Source organism: Cuculus canorus, chromosome 6, assembly GCF_017976375.1.
Source record: "Cuculus canorus isolate bCucCan1 chromosome 6, bCucCan1.pri, whole genome shotgun sequence".
NCBI classification, from domain to species: domain Eukaryota; kingdom Metazoa; phylum Chordata; class Aves; order Cuculiformes; family Cuculidae; genus Cuculus; species Cuculus canorus.
This window is the reverse complement of record NC_071406.1, coordinates 38,959,187-38,980,356: the sequence shown is the minus strand read 5'-3', so window position 1 is coordinate 38,980,356 and position 21,170 is coordinate 38,959,187. Positions and strand designations below refer to the sequence as shown.

Below are 21,170 nucleotides of genomic sequence, written 5' to 3'. Positions count from 1 at the left end.
CTATTATTCTGAAATCTGTCACTATTTACACTCAACTACAGAAAGAAATATATGAATATGCAAAGCAAATCTACAATTAGAATTAGAGTCAAATGCATCTTACTTGCCAACATTCTTCCGTATTTCTTTCCAGTCTCACGGGCCCGTTATTTCATTATTCTTAGCAGTAATGATTGAAAGTAAGCCACGTTCTTTGGCACATACAAACTCTTCAGATGCTTGGCAAGGGAATTTTATCAAGGAATAATGGCCACAAATATCAAACAATCTATTTGTAGAAATGCACAGCTTTGGTTGTCTTGATTAAAAATGCTGCAATGATGACAAAAAATTACACTTATGTTGTCTTTTACAAAATTCTTACATATGTACTAACATTTTTTTTTATGTACAGCTTTATTTGTAGGTAGCATTAAATATTTTCTTACTTTTTCCAGAAAGAGCTGTCATTTCAAAGCACATTTAAGCAAAGCCTTATAACTAAAGCCACCATTCACATCATCTACAACATACAGAATATAATACACAAATTAAAAACAAAAGCATGGATTTAGTCTAAAAAAAGTGGTTTTTTTTTTCCTGTCTGCCATTTAGGTTAATAGTAGTTTCCTGAAGAATAAAAGTATTGCGTAACAAAGAAAAGAATTCTTTTAAATGAAAACTCAAAATCAACTAAACAACACTTTTTAGCTTACCTGAAGTTAATCTTGGATCACACTCTTAATACTTGGGTCACAGAACATTATCCCATAAGTAGGAATAAAAAGGTATTGTATTTTAAAGACACACACATTCTTTGCTGCTTAATATCTACTATCACAGCAGTAGGGCCGGTTCCCCTGTGTACCTAATGCCCCACTGCACAAGAAGCTGCACGAGCCGTACTTGCTCTACAGCTACAATCGTGCTCATTGCTTCACAAATACCTGTTTGCTCACTGGCACATCTTCTAGATGCTTCCCCATCAGCACAGACATAGAGGAACCACTCCCTTTTCCCAGCCACCAAGTCTAACAGGAATTAGAAGAAACTTATTCTGATACTGCTGTTCTTAGAGCAAGGCAAAAAGCTTTTTCTCCCTTAAGAGCAACTTCAGGGCACAAATCAATAATGATGACAGCTAAACAAATTCTCTGCTGGTGAAATCAGTACATTCTCGTTCCCAAGGAGACACGGCACCTATGTTAATCTTCAAAAAATGAGTATCCTACTCCAGTAGCACAAAATCCCTAAGCAATATATTCATAGAATCAGAGAAAGGTTTGGGTTGGAAGGGACCTTTAAAGATGATCCAGCTCTAGTGCTATTATTCTATCAATATGCATTATTCTAGTGCTATTCCATTCGCTGTATTTACTTCCATAAATTTTATTATGGATTCTTAACCTTTCTTGTTCAATCTCTTATACTTCTTGTTCTAAAAGGTTATTTTGTGGGTTTTGTTTTGTATTTTAAAGAATATTCTCCTAGATTTTAAGGACGTATTCTGTCTCCCCTTAGTGTTCTTTAACTAAATAATTTCACTCTTTTTACCTTTACTTTGACAGTTATTTTGCTTCATAGACTTCTAATCATTTTTATCACCCCAGCGTCGATGCTCCGCTTGTCCCCTGAAGAGCCGTGACCAAAGTGCACAGTCCCACATGCCATCTGAACAACCCAAAAGGAGTATTCCACATGCAACATTCCTCCATACAATAGTCTCTGTTCACATTATAGTATGGTTTTCAGCTATTTTGCAACATCACATCATCATTGGCTCATATTAAGCTAGTTTTCTGTGCACAACACAAGAGCCTACTCTAAATAAAAGCTATTATACCAACTGCTCCTCATTTTGTTCTGTATTTGTACATCTGATCAGTTTAAAGGCAGAATTTGGTGCTTTCTCCCTCCACACTGTCTGTTATTTGTGCAGATCAATCCTCCAATTGGTCAAGTTCTGAATTGCACTCCCATCCTCAACTGCATTTGCTATTTGGTCCCCACCAAACCCAGTTCCCTTGGTCTGCAAGGTTGGTCAGCATATTTCCTGCTCCATTTTCCGGATCATTAAGCAAAACAGATCCCAGCAGAAGAGTATTTAATGTATTTCCTGGTTTCCAAACAGTTTTCCGTGAATTCGGGAAGTTTGTCAGGCCAGATTCCCACAGCTGCTGCTATGAATGATCCATGAGACAGGATCCAAAGCTAACTTATTACATCAGCTCTTATATCTTAAGAGCAAAATAAAGTTACTACATTTATTGCTCCTCTTCTATCCCCGAGACCTTTTATCCTCTCATGGATGCAATTTAGACTGGATTGAAACATTTTTTCCTTGAAAATCCATTATCACAATTACATCTTTTCCTGGTTTCTTCCAGATGCCCAATAAAAATTCATTTCTTCACTACAAATATATCTGAGGATTTAAGTTACACTCTCTAGTCTACAATTTCTTAGCCTTTACTTTTTATCTCATTTGAAATAGATGTTGTATTTCTTTTTCCCTCTCTAGACTGCAGCCTTATATCTTTGTAACTGGTATTAACTCTTGTCTGGAGTTTTACTGTCCCAGTGAAGGGCTGCAGAAATAAGCATTCCCGGGATGATCTGTCAGTCTTCTCCCCTCTACTCGCTATCAATCCGTAGTAGCCTTACTACAAACACAGAATGACTGCCTGCTTCATTTACGACCCTCCCTGTCTACTTTGGGACCTCATCTTTCTAATCCTGTACCAACATGCTTGGGCTCATTTATATGCAAGCTCAATCTGATTAAGTAATAACTTGGTTTTAGCTTCCCTTCTCTTTCAGAGCACAGAACAAGAAGTTCAAGTTTTGCACACTTTTCAACACATTTATGGAGAAATATGGGGTTTTTACATGTATATATGTGATATTGTGACTCAAAGTATTATCAACTACACAACCTATTACGTTCGTAGGATCACTGGATTTGACTTTTTTTCCACTTTTCCACTGGCCATAATTTCACAAACTGTTCCACAGAAATAATGCTTCAAGTCGAGAAACGTCCAATGCATCTTCTGATTAAGTTTTACACTAAATAAAAGCTGAAAATATGAAATCAGCTTGTAATACATACAGGGAAATAGAAGTTACCAAAAATAAAGAAGCTGCAATCGCTCTGCTAATACATAGTGAACAACAGAACACAGATCACATTCCATGAGGAAGCTAAGGGAATAAAAGCACAACAGGAAAAGTATTTTTCAACAGGATAATGAAAATCACATTATCAAAGAGTCTCAACAATTTTAATGACCTGTGAGTGCATTTGAATTCATTTAAATGTTTAATGCAGTGCTCCACGCATATTCTTAATCTTCGACTATTTATGCTATTGCTACTGGCTTATTAAGGACTAGGTATGTAAACAGTTTAGCCTAATTGCTTGCTACTGTATAATTTAATTGAGTCTGATCACAAAGATTTTAAGATCAGAATACATGCTCGCTCAGAAAAACTCCAATCGCTTTTTCACTGGTTTTGGTGGCAAATATCACAAAGAGACCTGAAGTTTGAACTACGTCTCAGCTTTTACAGGACATTACAATAACACAATACACGTCTGTCCTTGAAGGAGGTGTTCTAGCTCAGCTATGAGTCATATTTGCATCTACTGAGCCGCAAGCCCGGGCATTTGTTAGATCACTGTTTAGCTGCATGACACACAAATGATTTTAAATCATTTTCATCACCATAGTTCACTCCTGTGTATCAGGGCAGTTAACACAAACATTTATCATTTTGTCTCAAGGATGCAATTTCATTACAATATATTTGCCTTTTACTCAACACGATATAATCCAAATGCCTAAATTCTAAAATTGGATAAACCGTTCAACTCTGAACTTCTCTAAGCTTCACACGTTCACTTACGTTTACTGAAAAGAGGGCTAAATGATATCCGACAGTGAATTTCACCTAAATTTTCTACACTTCCTTCTCATTTTGCCTATTCTGTCATAAACACACTGTCTGAACACGTGCTTTTTAACTGTCTTTAATTTCTTCTATGTTTTGCTCACCTGAACTCAGTGGAACTGCCCAATTTATGCTCCAACTCTTACTTCACTTGTGGTACAAAGAGCCTACATGTAATCAGCTTAATACTACACCTCAAATGAATTTAACCCCTCACCAAATACTCAAAGTGTTATTTTCATCACTGTAAATGACAACAAGACTATTATTTATGGCACACTCTTCAATAAAGACCTTGTCATGCTGAATCATTGCAAGAGAGAATCTAAGTCACAGTAGAATTCAAAAGATCTTTTGATATAGGTCAAAGGAGATGAGGTCAAAACCACACAAGTGTGAATCCACATGTCACAAAATGATCTAAAGAAGGCAAAGCCATCATTTACACCCAATCCTTTCAGCTGGAACGTATATTCAGACAACTAAACTGTTAAGTAAGAAAACATTATTTTAAAAACATAGCTTAAATGAGAATTGCAGTTCAATAAACACACACTACAGGACAGAGTTCTGCGAGTATCATCGTTTTAAACAAAATTTTAACTCATGCCTTTGCCCTCTGACTCATCATTCCTTCTGCCACTTATTTCTAACAGCCAAAGAATTAGACAATTCAAAGGCAGGATCTAAGGTAGCACGGCAAGAAAATCTTCAGAAATAACAGATCCAGGAAATTTGAAGTGGGAAAAGGGTCTTGTTCTGCTGTTGGAGAAGTTGTTAGTCTCACACCTCAAGCTCTAGAATTTTGCTTAGCTATGGTAAAAATACAGTACGTTCAAATATACCCTTATTTTCTGATGTCTTATTTCTGGAGCTACTCCAGTTTTCTAATCTATTGATTAAATAAAGACATCAGGGCCTTTGGTAGGACTCATCTGGGAAACATAAGAGCTGCAGAAACACAGATGCTTGCCAGAACCAGTCAGTAACAGTGCTTATGAATTTCAAAGAGCAAGAAGGAGCCAGGCAGGCTACCTGTGCAGAGTTTATGTATTCAAGGAGTGAAACAACTCCAACTGAAGTTTACTATAAAAACCCTGATGACTTCAGTAAAAACAGGAACAAAAAAAATAAGATTTAATATGCCAAGAAATACTCACCTGTTCTCAAGCCAAAATGAAAAGAAGAGATACCTACAAGAGCCTAAGACAGAAGTTTCTAACCATAGAACAGAGAACAGGGGAATTTGGGATGGGCTGAACGACAGGTGCCTCAGTAACACTCAGGAACTGACAGGGGAAGAGACAGCACAGATTTATTTCCAATTTGTGGTAAGAAGCATTTTAGAAAACACCAGAACATACATTATTTTATTATTTTACTATTTTATTTGGAGGTTCAGGAGAAGGAAAAGTAATGAAAACAAATAAAATGGAGCATTTCTCAGAAGAGAGGTGTACTGCTGGCATCGTACAGAAGAAATGTCCTTGCAAAAACAGACAAGCATACAAAAAATTAATCACCACAGCCGTACGCTTGGGGAAAGAAGTAAAGAAAAGACTGTTCCAATTCCAACTACTAAAGCTATTTTTTTTTCTCAAAAAACAATTTCAATTGGTTCTCAAATAGAATTAGGCCCGTGTAACAACTGCAAAACAAATTCCTTTCAACAATTAAATCCAATTAGGAATTAATTCTGATTTCGCACAACTTCTAAGCTGAAACAGGAACACCCCTTTCACGTCAAATTTAGAAACCTTCATTGACTATTAAAAATGCATCCATTTATTGCCCTTATTCTCCCAGTTGTTACAGTTGTTCCGACCTAGCTGAACCAGACAGGTTGAAATGCTTTCAAAGTTTGCAAGCGCCACAGAATAGGTCAGAGTTTCTCCAGTTACAAAAAGAAAACAAAACAAAGCAACAAACATTTAAGGCCACTGCTCTTCCTCTGGAGAATATTTACATCAGGATCTCAAAAAGGAGCTTGCAAGCATCAACTAATCAAAGTTCCTCTTATTCCCTGAAAAATTAATTGTAATAGAAACTGATTAAAACTAAAAATCTACTACCTACCTGTCCTACTTCTTTTTACCAAGCACTTGTCACTAGGTGACAGGCTTCTTACTTTCTTTAGACACTTATTTTAGACAAGTGTTTTTCACCACAGCTTAATAAACGTTTAAAGTGTACTTTAGATTAGATACTGAGCAACTGCAAATAATGCTGCATACCTTTGGGTATCTCCTGCCCATCTTCTCTACATCTTTGCCTGGATCACACGAAGAGCTTTCGGCATGAAGAACTTCTTTGCTGCCTGGCTTCCCGAAGAGCTCTCTGGGTGGGACCTTCCAACACTTTCTTCCCTTGACATTCATGGCCTACTTTAAAATAAAATCAACAAAAATAGAGTACATTTCTTACTTGCTCTTCTGGAAGATGTCTCTTCACTTCATATTAGCTATAAAAGTGAAATTCTAAAAGAAACACCATTTCACATAAAAAGATACTGAGGTTACTGTACCATGCATATAGAGTTTTCCAAGAGTACAATGACTTTGAATCCTGCAGTACAGGAGACTTAAGAGGAAAATGGATGCAATTCTTCTCTCCAAGTCACAAGGAATGTATTGCTACATACTATCCAATATCTACCACCATCGGATTATTCCCATGGTCATGCTGTGTTGCCTTTTGCTTCCCTGCACTTTCTCCCAACCCACCTTTCAACTTACAAACATGTAACTCCAGGAAACGCTGAGCGCTAGCATCGCTTTAAGTCATCAAGGAAGGCGGAAAGAAACAGGAGGAACAGTACAGCACACGTGGACCATCATATAAAGTATCTGCCATGATCCCGCAGAAAGGATTCTACACTGACAGCCTTTGCGCTGGCAGCTCACACATCTGAAAGCAGCCCCTCACGATCCACGTACACTGTTAGAATGTGCACATAGCTCCACAGGAAAAAGGGAATACTGAATTCTGTCAGGATTTGGGCATATCTTTCTTTCTATCTCCAAGAGGAAATCTCAGGTTGAAAAAAACACATTTTACACAGCTAAAATCCAGATGAAACAAACATACTTCGCACTGCAGATTCCCAAATGCTTGCTCCTGTACAGCAGTTGTATTAAGACTCTGACATAAAAACGTAAGCTTTCTGACTTAAAGGTGGGGGGTAAACACCCTCTTCACTCCTGAGGGTAGGCGGAAGGCAGATCAAGCCAAGAAAACATTCCTGTAGAGCCAACATAAGTCAAACTGATAAAAACTGTGCCTGGTCTAACAAAACATCTGTGTTCTCATTGCTTTAAAAGTCAAAACTACTGCCACAGAGATCCCCAATAACTTACTCTGAGGAAGCGTATACAGCAAAATTGGTCTGCATGTCAAACCCTTTCTACAACTGCTCCCCACTTACATTGCTCAGAGAGCGTTTTCTGAGCTGGTACGTTTGAAATACACATAAACCAATAGTTATGGAAGCTGAAGGGCTCAAAAAGTCAGCAACCATTCAAAATTCTGAAGAACTGTTGCCATTGCACTAAGTTGTCAATAGCTGGTGTTTAAATTCTCTATTCTGCTTGCGTTGTAACTGAAAAGGGGATAACCAGGTTCAAGTACTTTAACTGGTGCATTTTAAATTTCTTTTTGCCTGACCTTCTAACAGCAATTACATCGGATCAAAGAAAGGAAAAGCACAGTTAACAGGCTTAGCAATGAGTTAATTCAACCATGAGTAAAGAAACGCATTGAGTTCAACTTCTGAATATAATTGGGTAATAAATAAGCAGCTGTTGTTTTTAGAAAACACATGAAACATACTGAGCAAGGAACAGTTTTATAACATGTTTTTAGAACCAGCTGTTATAGCAGAGTTCACTTAAGTTTAGAAGCAAGCCACAATCAACAGTGCTTAATTCCTTCAAGCAAAAGTGGTCTTTTTTCAGAGCACCACTTAGCACTGTGTCTTGATCCATAAGTAAGGGTGCAAGCGCTCGGTTAATACACAATGAAAGCATAAATCAAATCAGTTATTTCTTCTGGATATTTAGATCCTTCTATGATCTCGCTACCACATCAGTGAGGACCAGGTTTAAAACAGAAATAAAAGCGGTTTAGAATGAAAAAAATTCCCACACAAAACATCCAGTCCTTTTGAAAAACAATCTGATCCCAAAATACAATTTATCTTTCATTGCTGGCTTCTGAGTGAGCATGGCAGGGACAGAGAAAGTGCCTACAAGATGACTGAGTTCTAATAATAGTTGGAGAGAAACTAGTTAACTGTTAAGGGTCCTTCATACTGACTTTAAACAAGCAAGGCAAGCAAATCGGAAATAAAAACTTGTTTCAAATGATTAAGACATGTAATGAAAACCTCCTCTTGAAAGACTGGTGTACAAAACTCTGTTTGCACAGCTAAACAGCAATCCGGTGGGAAACCAAAAACCCTAGCAAATAAATTACATATTCTGTATTATGGGTGCTATCCTCTTTGACCAACCGAAACGCATCAGGCTGGAAGCTGCTGCATCAAATGCTCAAGCACTAAGTCCAGAACACTTGTCTGAAAACTGACATTGTTTATTATTAATTTTTTTCCTATCTACCCACCAGACAGAAGCTTATGATACAAATTCATTGTGAGCACTAGGAAGCTTCTCTTCATTCTTCATTGATGCATTACACCAATCAAAACATCCCAAAATAAACCCACAGAGTGGATAGTGCCAAACATAACTACCACTACTTAAAACATCCAACAAAACAGTAAACCTAAAACTAATTTAAAACCCATTCTCTGTGCCCTCTAGGCAAAGCCAGGTGTTCTGGGGTCAAGTCAGGCTGTGGCACAGAAGTAGCATCAGGAACAGTGACGTGCAATCCCGTGCTGCCAGCAGAGCCATCGTCCTTCCTTCCTGCTCTACTCGGCAGTGAGAGTTTGCAGACAACACTAAGCTGGGAGGAAGTGTCCATCTGCTGGAGGGGTAAGGAGGCTCCAAAGGGATCTGAACAGGCTGGACTGCTGGGCTGAGACCAATGGCAGGAGGTTTAACAAGGCCAAATGCCGGGTCCTGCACTTGGGGCACAACAACCCTGTGCAGCTAAAGACCAAGGGAAGAGTGGCTGGAGAGCTGCACAGAAGAGAAGGACCTGGAGTTAATTGATAGCAACTGAACATGAGCCAGCAGTGTGCCCAGGTGGCCAAGAAGACCAATGGCATCTTGGCTTGTATCAGAAACAGTGTGACCAGCAGGTCCAGGGAGGTGATTCTGCCCCTGGACTTGGCACTGGCAAGACCACACCTCAAATCCTGTGTTCAGTTCTGGGCCCCTCGCCACAAGAAGGATGTTGAGGCTCTGGAGTGTGTCCAAAGAAGAGCAACGAAGCTGGTGAGGGGGCTGGAGAACAAGTCTTACGAGGAGCGGCTGAGAGAGCTGGGGTTGTTTAGCCTGGAGAAGAGGAGGCTGAGGGGAGACCTTATTGCTCTCTACAACTACCTGAAAGGAGGTTGTGGAGAGGAGGGAGCTGGCCTCTTCTCCCAAGTGACAGGGGACAGGACAAGGCGGAAAGGCCTCAAGCTGCATTAGGGGAGGGTCAGACTGGATATCAGGAAAAAAATTTTCACAGAAAGGGTCATCGGGCACTGGCAGAGGCTGCCCAAGGGCAGGGGGGAGTCACTATCCCTGGAGGTATTTAGAAGACAGGTAGACGAGGTGCTCAGGGACATGGGCTTAGTGGCAGGCAGGAATGGTTGGACTCGATCTAAGAGGTCTTCTCCAATCTGTTGATTCTATGAGAGCAGAGTTGGCTAGAAAAGGTCTCTCATCTTGGCAAACTGTAACTTGCCAGTTTGAATGTTTGCTGCACTCTAACTGCAATGTACGTGCAATAAAAGTTATCCCTGAAGAGACGGCAAACGAAAAAAAGCAGCAGTAGGTCTCCTTACAGCCCAGATCTGCAAGTCCAGCAGCACTGGTTTCTTTCAAACCACAAACTTCGATTTGCAGAAGAAAGCAGTGAATGTTTCGCCAACATCTATGCACTGCTTGCTCTCAGGGTTGCATTTAGACTGTCTCAGGAATAAGAACTCAAGGGGCAACAGAACACAGCCATCTTCCAAGAGACCGCAGAAGGTTATCTGAATAAGAGACATCACCCCCTGAAACATGAGTGTAACCCACAGAGAGCAATAAAAATTATGTAGTATTAGAAGACAAAGAACTGGAAATAAATTAATTGAAATATCGCTTAATTTATTTTACACAGGGTATAAAGCAAATTAAGGCTTGTACAAGCACGTGGACGGCTGGTGAGCTTAATAATTTGCATTGTAGACTAAGTGATTTTTTTTTCATACTGTTATTTATAAAGCACTCCCCTGCTTGTCACTTTTTGGTAAGATAAATGGCTCTTAAGCTTTTTGGAGAACAAACAAGTACTGTGAACAGCCGGAGAGTGGTTTTCAGAATTGCTCAAACAACAAATGAAATACGAAAGAGACAGATGGGGCATCTACACTGTAAAACACTAGCACGGAGGATGAACCCACACTATATATCCTCAAGCCAGATAATGAAAAGTGGAATGCTACATGCCCCAAACTAACATAAAATAAAAAGCCTGTTCTGTATCTCCCTGTGTGAAGTGGATGAAAGTGAGCACTGTGCTCTTTAAGGGGGGCAGAGGTTTATAGTTCTAGTTTTAAAAAGGTCTAAAGACTACAGCAGAGCATATCCAGCACATATGGCCACAGAAAGGTACTTTGGGGGCTTGAAACATGCCTTGCTGAGGGGTGCAATACTAATTAATACAGAAAAAGGCAGCAGAACCCAAAGTCAGAGAGATACTGTGAACACAGAAGAGGTTTGCTCCCAGTACTTCAGTATCACACTGTATTAACACACCTCAAGCCCATATTCACCAAAGTTAGTTTAGTATCTACTTGCTCGTACACAGAACTAAAATTATAGCTTTATTCACGTTGCGCGAGACTACACAACCCTTTCAGGTTCTGCCAGACAGTAACAGCTATGCCCTTAACTACACAGCAGCTTCGAAACACAGCAGGGTGTGCTCCAAGGAACTCCTCAGCTACGAAAACACCGTTGCATGGAAACTAAGACCTCAGCTACCATGAGGGCCATCTTTCAGACAATTAGATCTCACTCAGTCCAGCGCTCGTAGCATTACGAGACAATTTAGGAGATCAATTGCTTCAACATACTTTAGAAAGAATTTGAAGGAAAATATTAAACCAAATGTGCTGTAATTATAACAAGCAGAGTAGCAAATTGCAGTAGAAACATCTACATTAAAGGTAAACAAACCATCTCAATAGCCAAGGAAATGCTTGCGATTCTCTTCACTCAACTATGAATCCAAAAAGAAACCAATAAGTATGTGCTACTGTTGTTCTCAGCCTCCCTTTTCTGCATGAATTTCATACAACGGAATTAACTCCATGAATGTGGGAACTAATGAAGCTCGATTGTCAAAGGCTGGGGGTAATTCAGTGCCTTTTTACCTATATATTATATACAGGCTATATATTAGCCATGCAAAGGAAAGTTTATGCCTTTAACACACTGGAAAATACAGCCCCACAAAAAGAGACAAAAACGTCCTAATTGCAACAAATGCTTCACCTGTAAGTTTTATAATACCTGGTCACTTATGTGGCACAGAAATCTGGGGTTCTTTGATGTCAAATTGCCATCTCTGGAGTCCTGCTCATGACCAGGGCAGGTGCAACATCCCCTTCTCACACGAACACTCTGTTTTCCAATCAGTTACAACTCACTGTTCCCCTTTTTCATTATCCCATTTATCTTCAGGAGTCTTACAAACCTCATTTATTTGAGAGTTGAACTGTGAAACGTAGCTGAAATTGAGTAACATTTTCAAATTTATTAGCAGGAGTGATGCTCGCAAAAAATGTGACAACATGGGCTTCCTTTATTTTGGAACAGTAAATTTCATGGAGTTAGGAAGACAATTCAATAATTATACATTTATTTAAAACACCGGGGAAGTAGCAAAGTACCATACAAAAAGATATTATTTCAGCAGGGACTATAGAATCTTAGTAGCCTCCAGCAAGTGAGACACATTGAAATAAGAGGCTCTAATTGATTGCAGTATTTGCAAAGTGTTTCCTGACCACCATATAGAGCTTCTTACAGTGAAATGACACTTGCATGAAAATAAGAAGAGGATTAGGGGGAAAAAAAATAACAAAACCAGACATAAGATAGATTTCTAGGATGAAGTCCTTCCTTAGTTGCTCACATATTGCCTTCAGCAGCCTCGATGTCCTTAGTGGATATATTTTAGAATCAATATTGAAATGATCAAACTGTTGTTCTATCACCAGGACACCTGATGAAATGTTTATAGCACAAGAAGTTTTGATTTACTGTTACAGCAGATTTTGAAGTCACAACAACAAAAAAAAAACCACTTATATCCAGTCTGAGCTTGGCTATGGGAATATTTTACCTTTTCTCACAGGAATCCGATCTGCACGTCCGGAGTCTAAGTTGGGCAACATCGCCAGCAAATCTGTAACCTTATTTGAAAATGAAGAAAGAAGAAGAAGGTGACATGAAAAAAACTGCTTTTGAACTATCTGTTCACAACACACAGCATTTATGCCTGCATCCTTAATACTAAATTTCACCTACAGCGGTTGAATTTCTTCATTATTGTCTGTAAGTTAAAGACATGACTGCTAACCCAAGATTTTGGAAAGGCCTAGTGAAATAATGGCGCACAAGCCATTGCGAACGTCTCAAAACACCTTTACAGCTCTATTAAAAGAATGCAGACATTGACTACCAGGGCTCTTCCTACCACCAGCTTTTAACCACTGCTCTCACTGCACCGATCTTTACCTTAACAGCACAACACAATCTACAACTGTGACATAAGAAAAATCAAGGCATGATACATTAGAAAATGATCACCAGCAGTTCATAACTAGATCAGTCTTACAAATGTTCCTGAAATTCAATAGAACCAGAGCCCTTAAGTTTTGAGCTCTTGATTCAGCATAACTATACATGACAGCAACATTTCTTTTTCTACAGGAGATGTTTTTACTCATTAAAGTCTCCAACACATAATCCTTGGTCTTTTAAAACTAAATTCAGGTGACCTATGAAAAATCAAAGTCTGGGGAAAGAAGAGGTGAGGACTATTAGAACAAAGTGTAAGCATGGTAAATACTTTTCATGTTACCCACATACATGCGACACTATTGCTGAAACAATGCATTGCATTTGGGGAAGCTTTGTTCGAAAAAAGAGTAGGAAAAAAGTTAAAACAATCTACTCATTGAACACACAGAAGATAATTTGCTGTTCTTCATCCAGCCTATCTGTGCACTCCTGCTGAAGGGGCAGACTATCACATATACCAACTTATGCACCAGACAAGACAGGGAGAATAAAAATACTATTCTATTATTCCATCCATAAGACAGAGAAACTGTCTCCAATACACCTTTATGTATTTTTTTTTTCCTGAGCTAGTAGATCATTCCAGGATGTATTTAGGAAAAAAAAAAGCACAAAAGAAAGTTAAAATAAGAGATTTCTGAAGTCATAGGTGGAAGCATATGAATCTGTGGAAATATCACACCTTTGCTCAAGCTGTTGACACTGAAAATATAACAGGGTATGCACATTGCTGACTCGTGTAGAGCAGCACTGAGCAAGTATAGACTGAGCCCTACTCCTTTGCGGCCCTGAATTGCGCATACTTTCAATATTAATGTTTCACCCATGGTGATGAAACTCGTTAAAATGAAACTCGCTAAAATATTCTGCTTCGACTTATTGCCTAAGTGAGTTGTTTTAACAGAAATGCCCTACTTAGCAAAGTAAAAACCCAAAGCACTGCTTACAGCCCTGGAAGTGGTGTTCACCAGTTTTACCTGCCCAACTGCCCTGTCTCTCTCCAAACTAGTTAATGTCTTCTGTCTCAGGATAGCCTCATATTTTTCAGTCAACTGCTTCAGCACCGGTTCATACGATTCGTAATGCGTCTTCAGCCTGAGAAGAAGGACAAATGATAACTCAAAGGTGAGTTAAATGAGAGTCCATGTAACTTTTTTTCCTCCTCAAATAAATTCAGGTGTCAAAAGGTCAAGAGGGAAGAGGAAGTTATTTAGGATGCAGCCACTCAACTGGAATACCACAAGAAAAAAAAAACATCAGAAGATGGATCAATAATATGTTCCACAGTTTTAGTCATATCTTTTAGAAACAATCCATCTAGTTATGACCTGTTACTAATCCTTTAAACATATATTGCATATTAAGTTTACTTAATTTCTCTTTTGCTGCAGGTGTACGATATGTCATTGGAGGAAAAAATTAAAGCTATTATCCGATTATCAGCGAAGATCCTAATCTAGACTAAGCAGTCATAATATGACAATGTTATTTCATCACCAGTCAACAATTGAAGACTTTAGAGATAATGTTACATGAATGGTAATTAAAATCATTTTTTACCTTTTAATGTCACTAATAAGCTTGTTTTTCTCCTGAACCACTCGCCTATGATGCATTCGATGGAAGTCACGTTCTTTCTGCATTTTTAGAAAAGCCTCTTTTGCTTGGCTATATGCAAATAGAAAAGGCAAGAGAAGAATTAGTCTCCTACTAATTGCTCATCTTGATATGTTGAGCAGACAGAGTTGATTTCCAGATATGCAAATGCCTATTGCACCCAAGTTTTAAACGCAGTGGTGGAGAAAACATACTTTTGAGGTTTTTTTGGTGCTGTACAAAACCCGTGGCTACTCTTCACCAATATCTCCGCTCAGTTCCTTTAAATAAAACCCATAAATATTCTGGCATGATCAATCTTGGGCATCAACCTTACTTTAAGATCAAGAGGTTTTGTGGAGGTTCACATTCAAATGACAGGTAATTAGAAGACACCACTCACATGGGTTTGAAATCCTATATGAAAATGTATCACAATGCTGATTTTCTATCAGCTACAACACACCTGGAGCCCAATGTAATGGTACGAGCTAGAAGGTCACACAGTAGGATAACCGTATCCTTGCCTTGCAAATACACACAATATAGAGGGCTTCTGGGAAAATAAGTGCTAGAAAAGTTCTAGGCTCTATTCAATCACATTGAAGCCCATTCCCAAGTCTTCTGTACATGACAGCAGGAAGCAAAAGGAATCCGGTTTGAAGTAAAACACAAACATACTGATAGAAATACTCTCCAAGTACGTCCCACAGCTGTGGGACACGGTGAGATACTCAAACATAAAAGACTATTTATTCCCTACAGTTTCTCCTTGCCTTGATACAGGTCTGACAGGGAAGATGACAAGGGTGAATTGGTTAATTGCAGACAGAGCTTGAAATTATCTTGCACAGGAATTAGAATTTGTTCTTTGCAAAATTGAGGCTCATTTCCTCTGCAAGAGGAGTTGAAGACTTAGGAAAACCGCCGCGACCTGTGCCAAAATCATGGGTATAGAAAGAAGACCCATAACTGCCAGTGCGTTATATTTAATTGCATAAATAATTCCTATTTACTACATATGCTTTTGCTTTTTTAATTATCTATGCAAGCTACCATATTTATGTGTGAATTGCTGCTCATAGCTGGAACAGTTAGAAAGGCCTGCAGAAGAGCAGAGTCAATTAATGCCGCTATACATCAGTCAAAGCAGAGAAAAACCTGACAGGGTAATGAGCACAGGCAGCGCTGCCCCTGCAGTTAACACCATGAAGACCTCAAATGAGCTGTAGATACACAGATGGTTTTCTGAGCACACAAGCACAAACATCAGCAGTTGCAAAACACTAAGTTGGGATACTGGAATACAAAGTACAGATCAACAATTCTGCTCAAGCTCCTACCAACAGCATTGGAAACCATGGTCTGAGGCTATTCTGCAGAACAGCTGCATCATGACACCGCTCACCAAAATCTGACTTGCCATGAGATCATGAATACAAAACCTGCCCCCTTCAGTGCTAAGCAGAAGCTTGTTCCAAGAGGAAGAGTTGCTGCTACAGCCATGGCAAAGCCAATATCCATTTTTTCTAGTTAAGATACCTGTCAGACTGCAGGTCTCTCCATTAAACTTCTCAAGCAAGTAGTTCCCTAACAATAGCAGAAGAGCGCAGGGCATGATAAACCAAAGCAGGGATTTTCAAAGGTGAATTATGTGCCCTGTTCCCACTGAATTTAGGTGGGAATTTATTACCCAAGATGCTGCAAGTTGTAGCCCTAAAGTTTTCATCTAAATAAAGAAAGCTTTAGGAAACCAACTCATGTTTTTACTCTATCCAGCTTAGATAGCATTTAGTAGCAAGGATGTCAACTCCATCACATAAACAGGGGCATTTACATATGGTATGCGATACAAAAAGCATGCACTCCATTTTTTTCATGGCGTAAGTGCAGAAATACATGCAGGAATGGTTACATGTCAGCACAGAAATAGGAGATCAGCTGAAGATTTTATCACTGGTGACAGCACTAACAGTAATAAACATTATTTCCAGGACTGCCTCATAGTTTGACTGTTACTGTGGCTGTAAACTGGGTGTGTGCTTGTGAGCACCCTTAAAAAAAAAAATCAGGACAAGTTAGCTACAGAGGTTCAAACTTCCTGACTTGTCCATGAACTCAGTTACAAACCTCAGACAAAAGACAACTTTCATCCCATCTACCTAATAAATTCCTAAGTGTTTGAAAAATTTAAAATAACTCCTAGGAGTCCCTGTGATTAACACAGTCTTAAACCCGACACACCACTGACTGCTTTGTCTATCTACAGGTTTAAATAAAAAAAGCAATACAAGTGGTCTTGCCATAGGAAGACACCAAAATACACTGTATTCAGGCTACTTTAAATCATCAGATTGGCAGTTTAATATGACTATGAAATGATGATCTATTATTCAACTCAAGCAAATATTACTAGAATATTAATTGCTTAAATGACAAATCATCACTGAATGCAATGAATTTAAAATAACCCGTCTCCTGGAAGAGTTAATAATTTTCAGAGATCGTAGAATGGTTTAGGTTGGAAGGGACCTTAAAGCTCATCCATTTCCGCCTCCTCCCAGGGGCAGGGACAACTCCCACTGGGTCAGGCTGCCCAAAGCCCATCCAACCTGGCCTTGGACAACCCAGGCCAGGGCCTCAACCAGCCTTGTTGTGTTTTAATCGTGAGGAAATCCCTCCTTATGTCTAATCTAAATCTGCCCCTGTCCAGTTTATACCCATTGTCTCTAGTCCTATCACCACAAGCCTCCACAAACAGCCCCTCCCCAGCTTTCTGGTAGCCATTTCAGTACAAGAAGGTTACTATAAGGTCTCCTCTGAGCCTTCTTTTCTCCAGGCTGAACAAGACCAACTCCCTCAGCCTGTGCTCCAGGGATGCGCTCTAACCCTCCGATCATCTTTGTAGCCACCTCTGGACCCATTCCAACAGTTCCATATTCTTCTCATGTTGAGGATTCCAGAACTGGACACAATACTCCAGATGAGGTCTCACAACAGAAGAACAGAGGGGCAAAATCACTTTCCTCGTCCCGCTGGCCACACTTCTTTTGATGCAGCCCAGAACACGGTTGTCCTTCTGGGCTGCGAGCACACATTGCTGGCACAGGTTGATATTACTTTCAAGTGTGTCCCATACTGGAAACAATACCTACACTTCCATTAGAGAAATACTGCAGCAGATGACATCCTTTACCAGTCAATCAGGGCTCAACTGTAGCCTTTAAGATGAAAGGAACAGAGAGAACACTTAAGGTGTACCTCAACTACTGTCACAAAGCAAACAAACAAGAAATTAGTTCCGATTTCTGTCACAACACAATGCCTATTTTTAGAAATCATTTTTAAAAGGTTTAGTAGTGCATCTAAGCCTTAAAGCAATAAGTATCACTAGAGCTTTGGAATAAAAGAATTATGCTGCTATTTATTTCTGTTAATGTATACAGGGATGCAGGGATTTTCTAGCATCAAGATGCTCTTTGACATTGAACAGCCAATTAAAAATACATCCTCATCACATACTGACAATGAAGCTGATTGTGATTTTTCACTTTAAATAACAAAACACCACAGTTAAATGTCACCAACAGCCTGCAATCCACTCCCTTGGCCCTCCAGCTTACCATGCAATCACATAAATACTGTATTAAAATACCCAAAATACAACCATAGTTAGCTTCTAGACACTGAATCTGTTCCATCAATTCCTAAACAAGATCAAAGCAAGATGTAATTGGTTCACACATTTATCCTGGGCTCCCATGCCACCACAGTCCCAAACATCATTTCATTTCTCCAAGACCACTGTCGGGAGTACCAAGCTCAGAAATACCAAATGTAATTAAAAGCTTTCTTCTAATACACTTCACAGCACTATCTCACAATCAAAGTTTTTCGATTAATCCAGAAAACACAGGGAGACCTTCTTTGCTCATAAATCTTTGGTTTCTAACCGGCCAAATCAAATTTAGCCCTCTTAGGTGTTCCATTTACAGCATAAGCTGGTGGATTCTCCCTCCATACCTGAGAGCTCAAATTGTTCTCCAGGTAATTTTGACTCCTGCTGGAATTTGCTTTATCACAGTCAGAGCACTGACTCTAGTTATTGAATGAACAAGAAAAAATGCTGTTAACAGTCACTGCAGTAAATGGATTTAGTACAGAGTATTATGATTACTTTGTCCAAGAGACACAAGGGAACACTAGCACGTGGTACATACAGAAACGCTCAATTTAACCCGGTATTCCAGAAATGATACTGGTTTAATTCATAAATTGTCCAAAACAAAACAAACAAAATGAATGTCACAGAGGTGCTGAACTGTAACATCAGTACCAACAAAAACTTTGAAAGTTATTTGAAATAAGAAGGTTGAAAACTAAAGCAGTGACTGTGACCAAAACCAAGTTTCACATCTACCTGCAGTCCATCCCTGTATCAGCAAGAAAGCAACAAAAATAAAGCTCACCCTACAGGTGGGGAAAGGAGGAATAGTGCTTTAACAAGCTACGTGCAGAATAAATACAGTACTTAGCAGTCAACGCCAACAAAAAGAATTTACCCACCTCTACTTTGTCTCACATGGAATTGCCCTGTAGCTGCCTGGAATACCAAACAGGTAACGTGACTCATTTGTAAGCCACCAGAGCACTGCTATTCCAGGTTTTATCACACATTGCAGTGTGAAAAAGACAAGCACAGTTCATTAATTTATTTTTTAGCAGAGTTGACTTGAATGCTGGGAATTTTTTTAACAGATAACCTGTAGGAACACAGCATATCGACAATCTTTCCCGTCTCCTGCTTTCTTCCTGGTGCACAATATCACGTCATCTCAGCCTCTCAACTAGACATCTGCTATAAAAGAAATGTTCTGGCACCCTGTAGAGCATATACAGTTTTACAGGGAAAACCCAACTCACTCATGACCACAGTGAAATGGTTTTGAGCTTTATGTTCTTAAACAACCATGCAGGAAGGCAACAAACCCAGGAAAACTCTTATCGAGTTATAATGCACTCAGATTATCTTGTTATAACCTTCTACTTCATAAGGGGGATGGGGGTGGGGGCAGAGGAAGAAAGATAAAGAGGAGAGCAAAGAATGGAAAGCCTGTTAAAACTACCACCAACAATAATAAATTTCAGAAGGGCTAGATTGTGTCTTTCCTATTCTTTACTGCTTCTTACTCTCTCACTCAAATGAGAGGGATAATCCCCGACTCTCAAATGTCCAGAGAAGCCACAATTCATGTACAGGAATGTTTTCTACATGGCCCGTCTCCAGGAGCAACAGCATATTTACACTGCACAGTATTTGCCTTTATCATTAAAGCTGTTTACTTAACTATTAGCCTATGGCAAATTAACTTACAAATATAATAAACCATTTTTATCATAAAAAAATCTGATTGTCATTATAATCACCTGCAATCATTTACAAAACAAGTAGCTATCATTCTCACAAAGGAACAACCTAAGTGAAAATTAGCAGCTTGAGCAATCTTGAGGGAAAAAAAAAAAAAATCAAAGAGATGGAATAAACATTGTTTTACAGCTCCGTATTTTACAACTACACACTAGGAGAACCAAAATGAGTGCATTAATAGTTCTCAGAGACATTTTTCAATGAGCACACCCATCGCAGCCACTGTTCTTCAGAAAACACTTTGTAACACGTAGACAGTTCCTCACTGCAGCTCTCCATCGCACAGCCTACTTTAACTCTTATGACTGATGCACAGCTGACTCTTCAAATCACCTATACAACGTACACAAGTACAGTCAGTGATGATAATTTGCACTGACAACGCATTTAACACTAAGGCCAGAGTGATAAGACTTTTTGCAATTAAGGAATAAACATACAGCAATTTTTCCTAGGCTGATGTTTTTCAGTAGCTGTAATTTATAGTGCTGTATTTTAATACAAAACACTCAATTTATTTTCTAGTTCTACATAAAATACACACAACTCTTTGTAGTAATTTGTTGCAATTATTGAATATAGAAAATTATCTCCTATAGCCCAGTAAATACAACTAGAAGAAATGAAGATTTAGGTTTCTAAGAAAGCTCAGAGAAAATTGAATTTTAATTATCAATGTCACCTAGAAATAAAAATATGTGCAGACAGCATAACGAACAGGAACTTATTATTTCCATTAAGTACTTGAGTTCACTTTAAATGGCAATTTAACACTCTATATCAAAGTCTCATTTAGATCAAATAACATACTTGGCAGCAATTTTATAGTTCTCCAAATCTTTCCTCAAACGCATATTCTCATCCTGAAGTTGCTGGTTGCGGGTGTACACAGTTGGAACTAACCCAGTATCTTCAGCTTTTAACGCTCCTCTCTGTATGAGTTCGTACCTAGTAAAATAAATATGGTTTATTTCATGTTTCCTTTTTCTCATTTTACTGAAGTCTCCATTTCAATGATAGCATTTACCTAAAGTGGAATCACAAAGGTTACCATCATTAACAACTTGTAGCAGTATCATCTTCCCACAGTGTTCTATTTTACTGCTTTTCATTCCAAAACATATTATTGTTCATAATAGACACAAGCTATGTCCTATTTAACACAGTACTTCAAGCTAAACAATTGTTCTTCTCCTTTTCATCCAAATTGATTAAGAAAAAGACAGTAAAAAATACTATTGTTC

The 21,170-nt window shown here is 38.9% G+C and overlaps 1 protein-coding gene across 1 annotated transcript in view; it reads right to left on the bottom strand.

Annotated features, from left to right (window-relative positions):
- Positions 1–4,080: 4,080 nt before the first annotated feature.
- LOC104067403 (sperm-associated antigen 16 protein) overlaps positions 4,081–21,170 on the bottom strand; it is a 35,357-nt gene continuing 18,267 nt past the window's right edge. Inside the window, exons 5-10 of the mRNA XM_054069929.1 lie at positions 20,737–20,874; positions 14,463–14,570; positions 13,880–13,997; positions 12,442–12,511; positions 6,168–6,317; positions 4,081–5,419 (exon numbers count right to left, since the gene is read on the bottom strand). Of these exons, the coding sequence (XP_053925904.1) occupies positions 6,211–6,317; positions 12,442–12,511; positions 13,880–13,997; positions 14,463–14,570; positions 20,737–20,874 (541 nt within the window). The 3' untranslated portion in view covers positions 4,081–5,419; positions 6,168–6,210. The remainder of the gene's footprint in view (positions 5,420–6,167; positions 6,318–12,441; positions 12,512–13,879; positions 13,998–14,462; positions 14,571–20,736; positions 20,875–21,170) is intronic.